This window comes from Callionymus lyra, chromosome 2 (assembly GCF_982586985.1).
Source record: "Callionymus lyra chromosome 2, fCalLyr1.hap1.1, whole genome shotgun sequence".
NCBI classification, from domain to species: domain Eukaryota; kingdom Metazoa; phylum Chordata; class Actinopteri; order Syngnathiformes; family Callionymidae; genus Callionymus; species Callionymus lyra.
Window position 1 is genome coordinate 28,632,838 of NC_141819.1, and position 13,624 is coordinate 28,646,461.

General features: G+C 41.7%; 1 protein-coding gene across 1 annotated transcript; it reads left to right on the top strand.

Annotated features, from left to right (window-relative positions):
* The first annotated feature begins 792 nt into the window (after positions 1-792).
* hdlbpa (high density lipoprotein binding protein a) lies at positions 793-12,733 on the top strand. Its single transcript, XM_087784493.1, has 27 exons — positions 793-922; positions 3,117-3,187; positions 4,372-4,487; positions 4,578-4,741; positions 5,275-5,490; positions 5,582-5,788; positions 5,857-6,072; positions 6,144-6,350; positions 6,432-6,539; positions 6,616-6,720; positions 6,799-6,877; positions 6,957-7,096; positions 7,182-7,286; positions 7,366-7,479; positions 7,693-7,779; positions 7,861-7,992; positions 8,136-8,354; positions 8,443-8,664; positions 8,735-8,953; positions 9,044-9,340; positions 9,411-9,515; positions 9,587-9,721; positions 9,797-9,940; positions 10,014-10,193; positions 10,362-10,478; positions 10,748-10,888; positions 11,466-12,733. The coding sequence occupies exons 3-27, from the start codon at positions 4,412-4,414 to the stop codon at positions 11,553-11,555; spliced, it is 3,825 nt and encodes a 1,274-aa protein (XP_087640619.1). The 5' UTR covers positions 793-922; positions 3,117-3,187; positions 4,372-4,411; the 3' UTR covers positions 11,556-12,733.
* The last annotated feature ends 891 nt before the right edge of the window (positions 12,734-13,624 follow it).

Genomic DNA, 13,624 nt, shown 5'->3' on the forward strand with positions numbered 1-13,624 from the left:
TATCAACTTTCCCATTTGTATTTTGATTTTTGTATTGAACTGCAACACCAATGTATTGAATACAATTCACATCCAACACCCAGAGTGTGTCATTAAAAAAAACAAACAAAAAATAATTCATCAACATCAAAAAAATTGTTGTGGTTTTATTACAACATGAGTTCACATGCATGTTTGTGGGGAAGTGCTTTACACAAGCAGTTCTGTGACTTCTCGTTTTGGGTCATATGTTTCATAATATTGAAAAAAATGATAAGACAAATACACTAGTGTCGTATCTTTCATCCGATCTGACATTATGGAGCAATATGCCGACGCAAAACTATTACATTAAATTGTTTTTTTCCCCTGATTATTTGAATATGGTTGCAGACGATTCAACCTCACTAAATGACTTATTAGACATTTGCCTCTTTATTAGTATTTTGTTCATAACTTTTGAGGTCAAAATCATTGAATCCACAAAATATGTATGTTTAAGAAGATTTTTTTTTATTAAAAATGACCCAGTTATCTATAGTTGAGCTGAGCCAAAAGATAGATATATAGATAGATGGATAGATAGATAGATAGATAGATAGATAGATAGATAGATAGATAGATAGATAGATAGATAGATAGATAGATAGATAGATACACAGATAGATACACAGATGGATTGATAGTAAATCAGTAAGTAAATCAGAGAAACAATGTACATTGTAGCTGCAGAAAAACAGTGTTCCATGCAGAAGTTCACGTGAGAGGCCTTCAGGAGTTGATGACGTGCTACGATGTGTAACCGGACTCCTCTGCGTGACGTGGCAGCACACGGTTGGCCGAGAGCGCTGGTATATATCAACCAGTCTTCAATCCCACCTTCTCGCCAGTGGAATTTCATCTCAGCTTCTGCACCTTCAGGGCAGACGAGAACAAAAAATAAGTATGTATTCTCCATTTGTTTGCCCGGTAACGGATCCGCCTCACGCGTAGTCGGTGTTTTTCTGAAGCTACGCGAGCGAACGAGTTGGTATTTTCCGCTGTTTATGTGAGCGTCGGGAGTTCCAGTGTGTTCTGGCCTGACTCCGTGTCAACTGAATGCCTACGTGGACTTAGCCAAGCTAGCGGCGGCTACACTCTTAACTTGTACTTTGCGGTGCATATCCGGTGTTTTATCGGAATTCCTGCAGCCGATTCGTGCTTTAGTGGTTCGCTGTGGATCGAAGTCATTCGCCTCGTTTACCTATCATTGCATCATAGTCCAGGTAATCGCGGAAGAAGTTGTAAACCTTCTGTTTGTTCATTAGCCGAGCAAGCTACGTGTCACAGTCGCAAAGTTTTTAGCAAGTTGGCTAACTAGCCGTGGAAGCTAAAGGATTAACACGAGATGGATTTAGAAAAAAAAAAAAAAACAACCCCAAGGTCACACTTTCCTTTCTTTGCGGACATGAGTTTTTTTTTTATTTTTATGTTGACATTCTCCTCGTGGTTCTTGCAGCAGAAGATGCCTTTCGATGACGGTCATTTCACGCTAGCACCAGACGACATGTTTTGGCGACAGTTAGCATTCGTGAATGTGATGATGTGTCGTCGCCAGCTGTCAAGCTAGTTAACCTGATATCTTATTAGCCAACGCTCACACTAACCAGCTACTTAAATCCTTAATCTGGGATTTGGATATGCCTTTATTGTCTGCTGGCCCGGCGAGGGTTCGCTGCTAACCTGAGCACACGTTTCTTTCAGCAGCAAGATGACACGGTCACTGTGATGTGGCGAGAAAATCCATTATTCCTGATGCTTTTATTATTATTATTTTATCATGTGCTATGTCCATGTCATGCGTTAAACTAACGCATGCATATGATTGTCTGTAGTATAAAAGTTAATATACGTTAACCAGGGGTGTGAGAAAATGACAATATAGCGATGGATCACCATATTTTTTCCCCCACGATTATTTGTTTATATTCAACAGCACTGTTTAGATATTTTTGTTTGCTTTGAGTTGATGATTTATTTCATCCTAGTAATTAATGGTTGAAATTTCGATGACGTGTGGGTAGATAAAAAAACAACTTTATTATTTACATATTTCCATGGCCTTTGTCTATTTTTGTGTTGCAATAAAACAGTAGATACTCTGAAGCTCAATATAAGATGAAATCCAGGCGATGACTGAGGATGAGTGGATACAGTCGGCTCCAGCAGCCTTTTTAAAGATGATGTTTTTGGGCATATTTTGGTTTGCAAATGCGTAAAAGCACTTAAGACTTTTGATATCTAAGTCTATAAGTACTTGGGCAATACTACATTTACACATGTATACATACAGTATATCATTCCTGCAGTACCTGAAAATATTGCAATATATTGTATGGTAATGCATATCCTATCTTCAGATTATTGCCATAACCCCCCTAATATTAACCCTATGCTCATTTTATGTAGCGACATCTGTTAATGTGGTAAAGTTTCTGCCAGCAAACTGATGTCCTTCTCAAAAGGGGTTAATAATCCAATATTTTGGTGCCATTCACAACGTCATTCAGTACGTCACCGTAGCCGTTTTACGCAGGTTATTTTTAATGACGCGTGGCCACCGTGGTAACCTGACCGCATACCATTCAAGTTATTAATTGGATAATGACGGATAACATGCCTTGTATGATGATGTCTTATCTTAAAGTGTAACACAATCAAAGAACACTGCTGCCATAAATAGAAGTAATTGTTTTCATTAAAATAAACATTTGAAATAGTTTTGAACGATTAGAGTACATCAATGTGTTTGTTTATTTATTGGGTGACTTCTGTTTAATACCATTTTCGTGGATGTGCATCAGTTGTTACAATTTAAAATTCATTCATTTTATTATTGATATTAAGGGGTAGCTTAAACAATGTAATGCTTTTCATCATTGTTGATACATGGAATGTGTGGTGTGTGTGTGTAATCCATTCAATGTTTTTGATGAACTATGCCTTTAAAAAAAAAAACTGCTTTAAAACAGATAAATGTTTATCCATCAGTCAATACAAGGGATTTTGAATAAGAATGTTTTTTGATGGTGTCATGCACTTAAACACTGGAAACATTCAAGCTAATTTGTTTTGCATTTTTTGTGTCTTGTCCTCAGGCAAAAGCTGGCAGGCTGACGAGAATTGCATCTTTACAGGACGGATAATCTGGTAACTGACCATTTAGCTGGTAGGTGTTCAGTTTCCTTGTTCTGCATGTGCATGGCAAAATGTAAACCTGCAACTGATTGGCTATTATTTTAAAGCCTTACTTGAAAAGAAATGGGTAAAAACTGGTCCTGGCTAAATCAACGGCTTTAACTCTGCTTTCTGGATGTTTCAAAGTGATTAAGATGTATCAAATTAAATTGCATGGTTGAGTTCTTTTCTTTAGCAGCATAGTGTTCTATAGCTAAGTTGATCATTTCTGTCGAGTCATACACTTTGTTTTACTAGTATCATTATACGGTCAAATTCGACTTTCACAAATGAACGAGTCAATCTTATGAACCCTGACAAGAAAGGGGCTTCCCCAGAAAATGTAATGTAATGACAAATACCTTCTCTTGAAACCAAAATGTAAAGTGTGGAAATGATTGATATGACATTTTGTTATAGATGAGGATTATATATAATTGGTGTGTGGACTGGAGCCATATTTTATTTGCATTACGAGTTTATATCAAACTTAACTGGTAACAATCGGGACTACACTACAGTACAGACGGTAAGGTAATAGATCAGGTAGACCGCACAAACACTTGTACTTTAGTCGGTGAAATCCTCTTAACCCTCTAACCTACTTGTGTAGCAGCAGTACCTGAAAAAGTCTGGTATGACAGCGACTCTAGTAAAACTGGTTTTGTCTTCTCTAGACTTTTTGTTATGAAGTCGCACCTGTTTTGTAAGTGTTTTCATGGTAGATGCTCACCTCCATAGTTTGTAGCAGAAAAATCATTGTCACAGCAATTGCCACTGCTAACACCATGGCTCTAGATAAAGATAGATTAGAAGAGAAAATCACAAAGTCCACTTATGATTAGCATGTTTGCAATGTTTTAGCATGTGACAATGACAATGAAAAACTGTGCTCCAACTGACAAATGCGCTTCTTGAGACTTTGCTGATGACAGAAAAAACCCCCATGTATCACAACCATTTTCATTTTTGATCAGCCTTCACCCAATTTAAATGTGTTATTTTACTTTTCTGTTTGAATTGAGTCCATTTTGGTTAATAAGCAGGTCCTTGCATATCATTTTGGTTTGAAAAGTATGAACACAGAAAAAGATTACATTTCTAAACAACACATAAACATCCAACTTTTAAACAATCTTTTGAGTTTAAGTTTATGGCTTTTTCTTTGTCTTCCAGTGGCACACTCGGACTCTGTGTTTGACGTGGGATTTTAACCATGAGCTCAGTCGCTGTACTTACGCAGGAAAGCTTTAACGAGCACCGTATTGGGCTCATGCCAGAGCAGAGCGGTGGTAAGTGTTTGGTTCAGCGGATGTTTAAGAAGATTCTTTTACTTGAAAACCAGAATCCTCAATTAGACTTGTTTGTTTCTCTGTGCTCAGCTGCTGTGGCAGGGCCCAGTGTAGGTGAGGAGGATGCCCCTCCCACCTATAAGGATGCCTTTCCACCTCTGCCCGAGAAAGCAGCCTCACCTGTAGGCACCCAGGAAACCGCCAATGCATGGACGAACAAGATCCGTCCTATAAAGTCATCTGTAATTACCCAGGCAAGTTACTGATGTTGTTGATTATACTCTAATTTCTCTTTATTATAGAAAACTATACATGTATTAAACAAACATTGGCAATAAAGCCATTTAAAGATGCCACGAATGAAAGGAAAAATATCCAGTGCGTCATTATACTGCCTTCATAAGTCTTTTCATTGGCATAATCTTTTGGATTTAAACATCATCCTTACAATTATTAATACATATTATTCCACTGAAGTAGCAAACTGTTGCTCACAGCCAAACCAAGCTGTAAAATAGATGTTGGTAGCCTCTGTTGCAGATCAAAATATACTAGCAAGCAGCAAAACTACATTTTTCCTAATCACATATGTTTTTAGTTTTTTTGAAGAATCTCTGGGCATTGAACCAAGTTACAGATGTAGTTTTCTGCAGTCACACTGATTTATAATAAACCTTGCTTTTTAGAAAATGCAACATTTGGTTTCAAACAACTATGTCTGAATAACTCTGCAAAAAACGTTTTTTTTTCAAAAGTTTTCAATATTCATCTATTCCTATAAAACCAGGTTTTCCATGTGCCGTTGGAGGAGCGCAAGTTCAAGGACATCAACCAGTTTGGGGAAGGAGAACAAGCTAAAGTATGTGTTGACATCATGCACAAGACTGGAGCACATCTGGAACTCTCCTTGGCAAAAGATCAGGGTCTCTCCATCATGGTTTCTGGAAAACTAGATGCTGTGATGAAGGCCCGCAAGGAGATCGTGTCCCGACTGCAGACTCAGGTAATTTGACTGTGATTATGTTTAAAAGTATACATTATCTCTTGATCCATTGACATTAATGTTACGTTTTTACAATCTTTGACTTCCACAGGCTTTAGCTTCTGTGGCCATCCCGAAGGAACACCACCGCTTTGTGATTGGCAAAAATGGGGAGAAACTGCAGGAGCTTGAGCTCAAGACAGCCACCAAAATCCAGATCCCACGACCCGACGACCCCAGCACCCAAATCAAGATCTCTGGTACCAAGGAGGGTTTGGAGAAGGCAAAGCACGAGATTCTCCTCATTTCAGCTGAGCAGGTATGAACATGTTTGAGCAATATTCATAGTTTGATCTTGTATTTACTCTACTTTCTTGCTGTTTGAAGGACAAGCGTGCCGTTGAAAGGGTGAACATTGACAAGGTGTACCATCCCTTCATCACTGGTCCCTACAATAAACTTGTAGCGGAGATGATGCAGGAAACCGGTGCCCGAGTCAACGTCCCACCTCCGAGTGTCAACAAAACGGAGATCGTCATCACTGGGGAGAAGGAGCAGGTGGCCCTTGCTATGGCCATGATCAAGAAGATTTGTGAAGAGAAGGTATAGTCGCGTCCTAAGAATGTTTGATATTAAAATGTTGACCTCAACTAAAAGTGTGTCCTTCATTGCAGAAGAAGAGCACCACTACCATTGCAGTGGAGGTGAAGAAATCTCAGCACAAATATGTGATCGGCCCCAAGGGAAACACTCTGCAGGAGATCCTGGAGCGTACTGGCGTGTCTGTTGAGATCCCACCGTCCGACAGCAGCTCAGAGACTGTCATCCTTCGTGGTGAGCCAGACCGTCTGGGTCAGGCTCTCACTGAAGTTTATGCAAAGGTAAAATTTGCCTCATTGTGGTAAAAATGTTACATTGTTTTTCTCATGCTTCAATTGTCTTTTTTTTTTTTTTTTTAACAGGCAAACAGCTACACAATTTCATCAGTGACGGCTCCTTCCTGGCTTCATCGCTTCATCATTGGCAAGAAGGGGCAGAACTTGGCTAAGATTACACAGCAAATGCCCAAGGTTTGTGCAACGCATCATCTTGGTTTATGGACTTTGAGCATGGAAGTCATGTTCATTTGGGATTTTTTTCACACAGGTGCACATTGAGTTCACCGAGGGGGAGGACAGGATCACCCTGGAGGGACCCACCAAAGATGTACAACTGGCACAGGGCCAGATTGAAGTCATTGTTGCTGATTTGGTGTGTATAACTTTCTTCTTAAGTTCTCAAACTAAGAAATAGATATGGGAAAGTTGACTGATTTATTCTCTTTTTCAGGTGAGTCGTATGGACTACACAGAAATTAGCGTTGATCCCAAATTCCACAGACATCTGATTGGAAAAGGGGGTGTTAACAGTAAGAACTCACTCATTGATATCATAGCCACAACATGAGTTGTTATGTTGCATAGTTATTTATTGATGTGTTTTTGCAGTCAACCGCATCAAAGAGCTACACAAGGTAACAGTCCGTATCCCTCCTGACAACGAGAAGAGCAACCTGATCCGCATTGAGGGGGATCCCCAGGGTGTGCAAGAAGCCAAGAAGGAGCTGCTTGAGCTTGCGTCACGCATGGTTGGTGATACTCTCATGAGGCATATTTTAATAATTCCACTTGAACCCCTTTTAACCAATTCATTGATGAATATCATGTTTTCAGGAGAACGAGCGTACAAAGGACCTGATCATTGAACAGCGTTTTCATAGAGCCATCATTGGCCAAAAAGGGGAAAAAATAAAAGAAGTGCGGGACAAATTCCCTGAGGTGCGTATGGATCTGATGTGGCGAAGATTACACTCCCTCACTCTGTTACTCATGGGTGTAATTGATTTCATGTGAACAGGTTATCATCAACTTCCCCGACCCAGCACAGAAGAGTGACATCGTGCAACTTCGTGGCCCGCGCACTGAAGTGGAGAAGTGCGCCAAGTTTATGCAGAAGATAGTGGCTGAAATGGTAATGAAAAACTGTTGTGCTGCTGAAATTATGATTTAACAGCCTAATGACATGTAAAAATGTGTAACATTTTGTTGAAAGCTTTGTATAGCGATCCTGTTGTTTGACATTTAAAAAAAAAAAATGTTCCATTAATATTGCAAAAGATCTGAAACTGACTGCAGTTTGCTTATGTTGTTAAAAAAAAAAAACTGAATTTGTTTTTCTTGATAGGTTGAGAACAGCTTCTCTGTCTCAGTCCCCATCTTCAAACAGTTCCATAGAAACATCATTGGAAAAGGAGGATCAAATATTAAAAAGGTACTGAGGATTTTACCGTATTCTACTGAATATCTCGATTTATTTCCTGAGTTCCTTATTTATTCTCGTTTGACATTCCAGATTCGTGAGGAAACCAACACAAGGATCGACCTTCCAGCTGAGAACAGCAACTCTGAGATGATTGTCATCATAGGAAAAAAGCCAAACTGCGAGGCTGCTCGCACTCGAATCTTGGCAATTCAGAAAGAGCTGGTGAGTAAAAACCTTGAATTCTTTTGTGTGTATCAAATCTTATTGGTGTACACAGAACTTAGTTAGTTTATCTTGTGAGTTTAGAAAGGGAAAGTGGGGTGGAAAACCATAAAGTCTTAAACACTACATTGTATTCTCTTCAGGCAAATATCACTGAGATGGAGGTGTCAATTCCATCCAAGCTGCACAACTCCTTGATTGGCACAAAGGGTCGTTTTGTGCGCTCAATCATGGAGGAGTGTGGTGGCGTGCACATCCACTTCCCCACTGAAGGGTCAGGTATTGACAAGGTCACCATCCGAGGTCCCGCTGAAGATGTGGAGAAGGCGAAGCAGCAGTTGTTGGCCCTGGCAGAGGAAAAGGTATTTATTTGAGAATGAAGCTTTATAAACAAAACAAGCAAAATGCACTTTTATTTGAATTAATGTAATGATTTATATTTTTCCAAAGCAAACCAAGAGCCACACTGCTGAGCTTCGTGCCAAGCCGGAGTACCACAAATTCCTCATTGGGAAAGGTGGCGCAAACATCCGCAAGGTCCGCGACAGCACTGGCGCCAGGATTATCTTTCCCACGGCAGAGGACCAGGACCAGGAGCTCATCACTGTGATTGGCACCGAAGAGGCAGTGCGGGACGCCCGTAAGGAACTGGAGGAGCTGATCCAGGGCTTGGTGAGGGAGCCAACAAACACTGTGGACTGTATTATATTCTTTACTTGACAAACCTGGTATTTTCTCACAGGACAACGTAGTGGAGGATACAATGAATGTTGATCCAAAGCACCACCGCTACTTCGTGGCCCGTCGTGGTCAGGTCCTCCGAGAACTTGCCGACGAGTATGGTGGTGTGATGGTGAGCTTCCCTCGTACCGGGACCATGAGTGACAAGGTCACGCTTAAAGGAGCCAAAGAATGTGTGGAGGCAGCCAAAAAGCGCATGCAGGAAATTGTGGACGACTTGGTGGGTCTTGTTTCATTTATTTTATGAGCTCACTAATCACAAGCAACAAGCTGACCCCCCCCCCACCCCCCTTTTATGATGTCTTGATAGGACGCTCAAGTGACCATGGAGTGTGTGATTCCTCAAAAGTTTCATCGTTCCATCATGGGTCCCAAGGGCTCAAGGATCCAGCAGATCACCCGAGATCACAATGTACAAATCAAGTTCCCAGAGCGAGAGGACGCTCAAGGTACTCCAACAGCTCCTGTCGAGCCTATTGTCCAAGAGAATGGAGACACAAATGGCGAAGTGAAGGAGCCTGTGGATCCAAATGCACCCAAAAAGTGTGACATCATTGTGATTTCTGGACGCAAAGAGCGCTGTGAGGCAGCTGTGGAGGCTCTCAAGGTTCATAACACTTGCTAGCTCAATCAACCTTGGATCATGACTGTTCTCACCCACAACCTTCTCCTCTCAGGCTTTGGTCCCGGTCACTGTTGAGGTGGAAGTGCCTTTTGACCTTCATCGTTACATCATCGGGCAGAAAGGAAGTGGAATCCGCAAGATGATGGATGACTTTGAGGTGCGTGATCAGTCGTTGAGGCAGAAGAATATCCATTTTTCCCACTGGCTGACGTCTCTGTTTGCCTTCAGGTTAACATTCAAGTGCCTGCCCCGGAGCAGCAGTCTAACAAGATCGCCATCACTGGCTTGGCCAATCACCTCGACAGAGCCAAAGCAGGACTGCTGGATCGCGTCAAAGAGCTGGAGGCTGAGCAGGAGGACCGGGTGAGTGTTATTAGAAGCGTCAAAGACTCTTGACTGAACAACAAATATAACGATTAACTGTTCCCACAAATCCAGGAACTCAGGAGCTTCAAGCTGACCATCACTGTGGACCCCAAACACCACCCCAAAATTATTGGCCGAAAGGGTGCGATCATTACAAACATCCGCACCGAGCACGATGTCAACATCCAGTTCCCTGAGAAGAATAACGAGAACCAGGTACAAGTCACTTCTTTCTTCATAGAATTTGCAGCCAACTGGTTCTTCAATGCTGGTTCCCCTCCCCCCACAGGACCAGATCAGTATCACAGGGTATGAGCACAAAGCCATAGCTGCAAGAGACGCCATCCAGGCCATCGTGGATGAGCTTGAGGAGATGGTCTCCGAGGACATCACTCTGGACAGCAGGGTCCATGCTCGCATCATCGGAGCCCGCGGCAAGGGCATCCGCAGGATCATGGACGAGTTCAAGGTGGGACCTCTTTGAATTCTCGTGTGTAACAGTGCATGCTGGGTCATGTGATCGTTTTTCAAAATGGCTCTGAAGCCAGAAAAGTATTTGTAGCATCATGCGTATTAAAATGTAGCGTGAACTAGAGCATGTCTTTCATGAAAAGTTAAATATCCTCTTCCCTTCCAGGTTGATCTCCGGTTCCCCCAGAGTGGAGCTGCAGACCCAAACCTGGTGACGGTCACTGGTCGACCCGAGCTTGTGGATGAAGCCATCGATCACCTCCTGAACCTTGAAGAAGAATTTGTAAGATTTATTTATTTTTTCTCTCGAAAGCTACAGTCAGTATTTTTACCAAAATTTCTAATGTATGTCTTTTCAAAGTTTTAATATTCAAATACACTTTGATTTATTTAAAGTTTGCCACCAATTTAAACTGCGACATTAGAGAAGTCTCTCAATCAAACTTCTTCTTTATATTATCTAATCGTGAACTAGATCACTCCACAACGTTGTTGTTGTTAATGGCCTGTAAATCTGGTGTTTTAATGAAAGTGTTTGGTCCAAATGAACAGCTGGGTGATGTTGTGGAGAACGAGTCCAAAATGGCTTACATGAGGCCCTCAGGAGGAGGTTCTGCTGCTGGTGCTTCAAATGACAACCGTGGGCCTTCCAAAGGCTTCGTGGTCAGAGAGGCTCCCTGGACCACCGAGAAGGTAAAGTATCTGATCAAACATAAAAAAAACCCTGTTCTTCTTGAATTGCTTTGCTTTTAGGGATGTAGGAAAATATTGATACACATGATTGTTGCGCAATTTCTTTTTCTAATTAAACTTCCCGCCACTAGATGGCGGCAGTCATTTTGCTGCCAAAGGAACATTAAATCCTGCGAGATGACTGAGAATGAGACGATAAGGACGAGTCCAGCAGTTTTTAATGATGATCTTTGGACATATTTTGGTTTTCAAAACGAATGAAAGCAGTCACAACAGTGTCTAGTCACGTTGTCTGTAAATTCTGCAACACCAGAGTCAAGTACTCGACATTACTACAAATGTATTTTTCTTCCTAAGGTATCGTAATGCAACACTCCAGTTCGCTTTAGACTACTTATCAGGTCTAGTCCGTCCTTGAAGTTATTTGTTCTAAGAACTGTAATGGGATTAGAAGTACATTTTAATTGATGGAATCCTTGAATCCAAATCAATATACCGTCTTACTTGTCTTGCATGGATAAAAAGAATGAAGTCAAATTGCAGTTCTGTCACTCACTTCACCTCCTCTTCTCCTCAGGCTCCCGACATGAGCAGCTCTGAAGATTTCCCAAGCTTTGGAGCACCCGTGGCAGCCAAGGCTTCCCCATGGGGGCCAAAGCGTTTCTAATCCCTGCTGCTACAGTCGGGCCAGCACACAATTGTCCCCATCCTCTCCCCTCAATCCCCGGACGTGGACTGACCGCTGACCCTAAAAGTCCTCAAGAGTTTTGTCCTCGCGTCTTCTTGCTCTGGCAGATTCACCAGTCTCAAAGTGCTTTCAGGTCATGGATCAGTGGGTTTGTCTGCATCAGTAATACTAAAGCTTATCACACATGACGCGCGACAACAAAGTCCTAAAAGAGATGCAGACGTTTAGTCCGGACATTTCATCGTCGTTCAAGCTGTTTTACCAAATTTAGTGGCGGCTGCACATCAGTGTTTTCGGGCTGCCTCTTTCATAGTTGCCTTTGCAGAATGGGATCATGGGTTTGAACAACTGCTGCCTGCACAGCAACTTTTACAGTAACCTTGTCCCTCTCTGCTTTAATCATGTAGCCAGTCTCGTCCTTTTAAGCACATTGTTATTTTTTTCGTCTTCCGTCACTCGTCTTTACCAGCTCCGAACTGTGTGTCCACTAGTGACATCTACCTTGTTTAGCCTTACAAGTACGAGAGGAAAACTCTAAGGGAGGCAATACTAGCCCGTGCTGAACGTCTCAAACTGCCAGATGCTTGGAGACTCAAGCCTGAACTAAACTTGTTACAACACTAGGTCTAGTGCTCCTCCGCAACCTCCTACACTAACTGTCTAAGAATATGTCTGATAGTAACACGTGGATCTCTGTAAAACAAGTCTGTCTGTTAGAAAACCAATCCACAATCTTGTGCCAACTCCGGGTCTTGTGCTGTCCTGTGCTCTTCATCCTCAGTATTGGGTCAGTGTCCAGTCCTTTTGTCTTCCAGCTGCTATGCAGATGTTCTGTTCAATAGCAACGGCCCTTCTCGCGAGATCAGCCTTACATCTAGAAGGATACAAACCAGAAGGTTTAACGAATAACTACAAACTATTTTCCTTCTTGGGGACGCGTTCTGTCCAGTTGTTCTTGAACCAGATGCTAGACATGCAGTTATAGCTCAGTAGCTGCTTATGCTAGGTCTCCCCCCCCCCCCCACCCCGGCCCTGGTTTATATCTTTCTGGTAACGAATGAAAGTTTATGCAAGTGAAATTGAAACGAACGGTTAAGGATGACACTGGTAAAAATTGTCCAAAAAAAGCCAATAAAAATGGAAAATATTGAATAATATTTGTTCCGTTTGTCTTTTTTTTTTTTTTTTTTTTTTTTTTTCTCCCCCCATTTTTCAATCTCGTCAGTGCAGGAACTTCACTTTTTGTTTCTCTATTTGATTTGTTTGTGGCGGTACCACATTCTCAATGTGTATTTTAACTGCTCCAAATGGTGTAATTTCTAGCTTCGTTTCTACTGTGATTTGCCTTAAAAATAAGCACTTGTGTTTAAATTCTAGCACAAGATTTAGACGCCAATAATGTGCGAACCAAAGAACGGTTAAATATAATTTAAAATGCATTTTCATTCTTCAGAGTTAGCCATTTATTACTATGGATGCAAGTGAGCAGTTTTAAATAAAGACATGACAACGTTCTTGAAATCTTATCTAAAATAATTAAGTTTTATCACGTGCACAGAGCAATAGCTGAATGGCATTTATGACCACGAGTTGCATTGTCTTAACGCCTTGCTTGAGATAACAGGTGACAGCTCTGGTGAAACATTGGCTCCGTCAGTGAGGGGCAGGAGCTCCACGCCTCCCTCCTCCACTTGAGAAGCCACGGATCAGCCCTCGTCGCTCCTGAGTGTTTTACAGCACAGGCTCCACCAGGCTCTGAGCCATGTTCATCGCACAATTAAGATAATTTCCCAGCGATTGCTGGTGGCGAGAAAAAGCAATTTTGCCGCCTTGTAATCGAGTCTGTCAGATTAAGATAACAGGTGATTGGAGGGGAAATTGTCTTTGCCAGCTCTCAGGAGCTCCAGCAGGCCTCTGGTGTCTGACTGAGGATTCCCTCCAGCTCTAGGTTTTTTTTTTTTTCCATTTACAAAATTAAAGCAACATTCAAGTTGTGGATTTGTGTCTGTGGGCATGTAGTCCTGGTATTACCTGCTGTTGCTGCCATC

Coding starts and splice junctions, on each gene's coding strand:
- hdlbpa (XM_087784493.1), top strand. CDS start 4,412: ATGAGCTCAGTCGCTGTACTTACGCAGGAAAGCTTTAACGAGCACCGT. Junction 7,287..7,365: donor TGCGGGACAAATTCCCTGAG/GTGCGTATGGAT, acceptor TCATGTGAACAG/GTTATCATCAACTTCCCCGA. Junction 10,889..11,465: donor CTCCCTGGACCACCGAGAAG/GTAAAGTATCTG, acceptor TCTTCTCCTCAG/GCTCCCGACATGAGCAGCTC.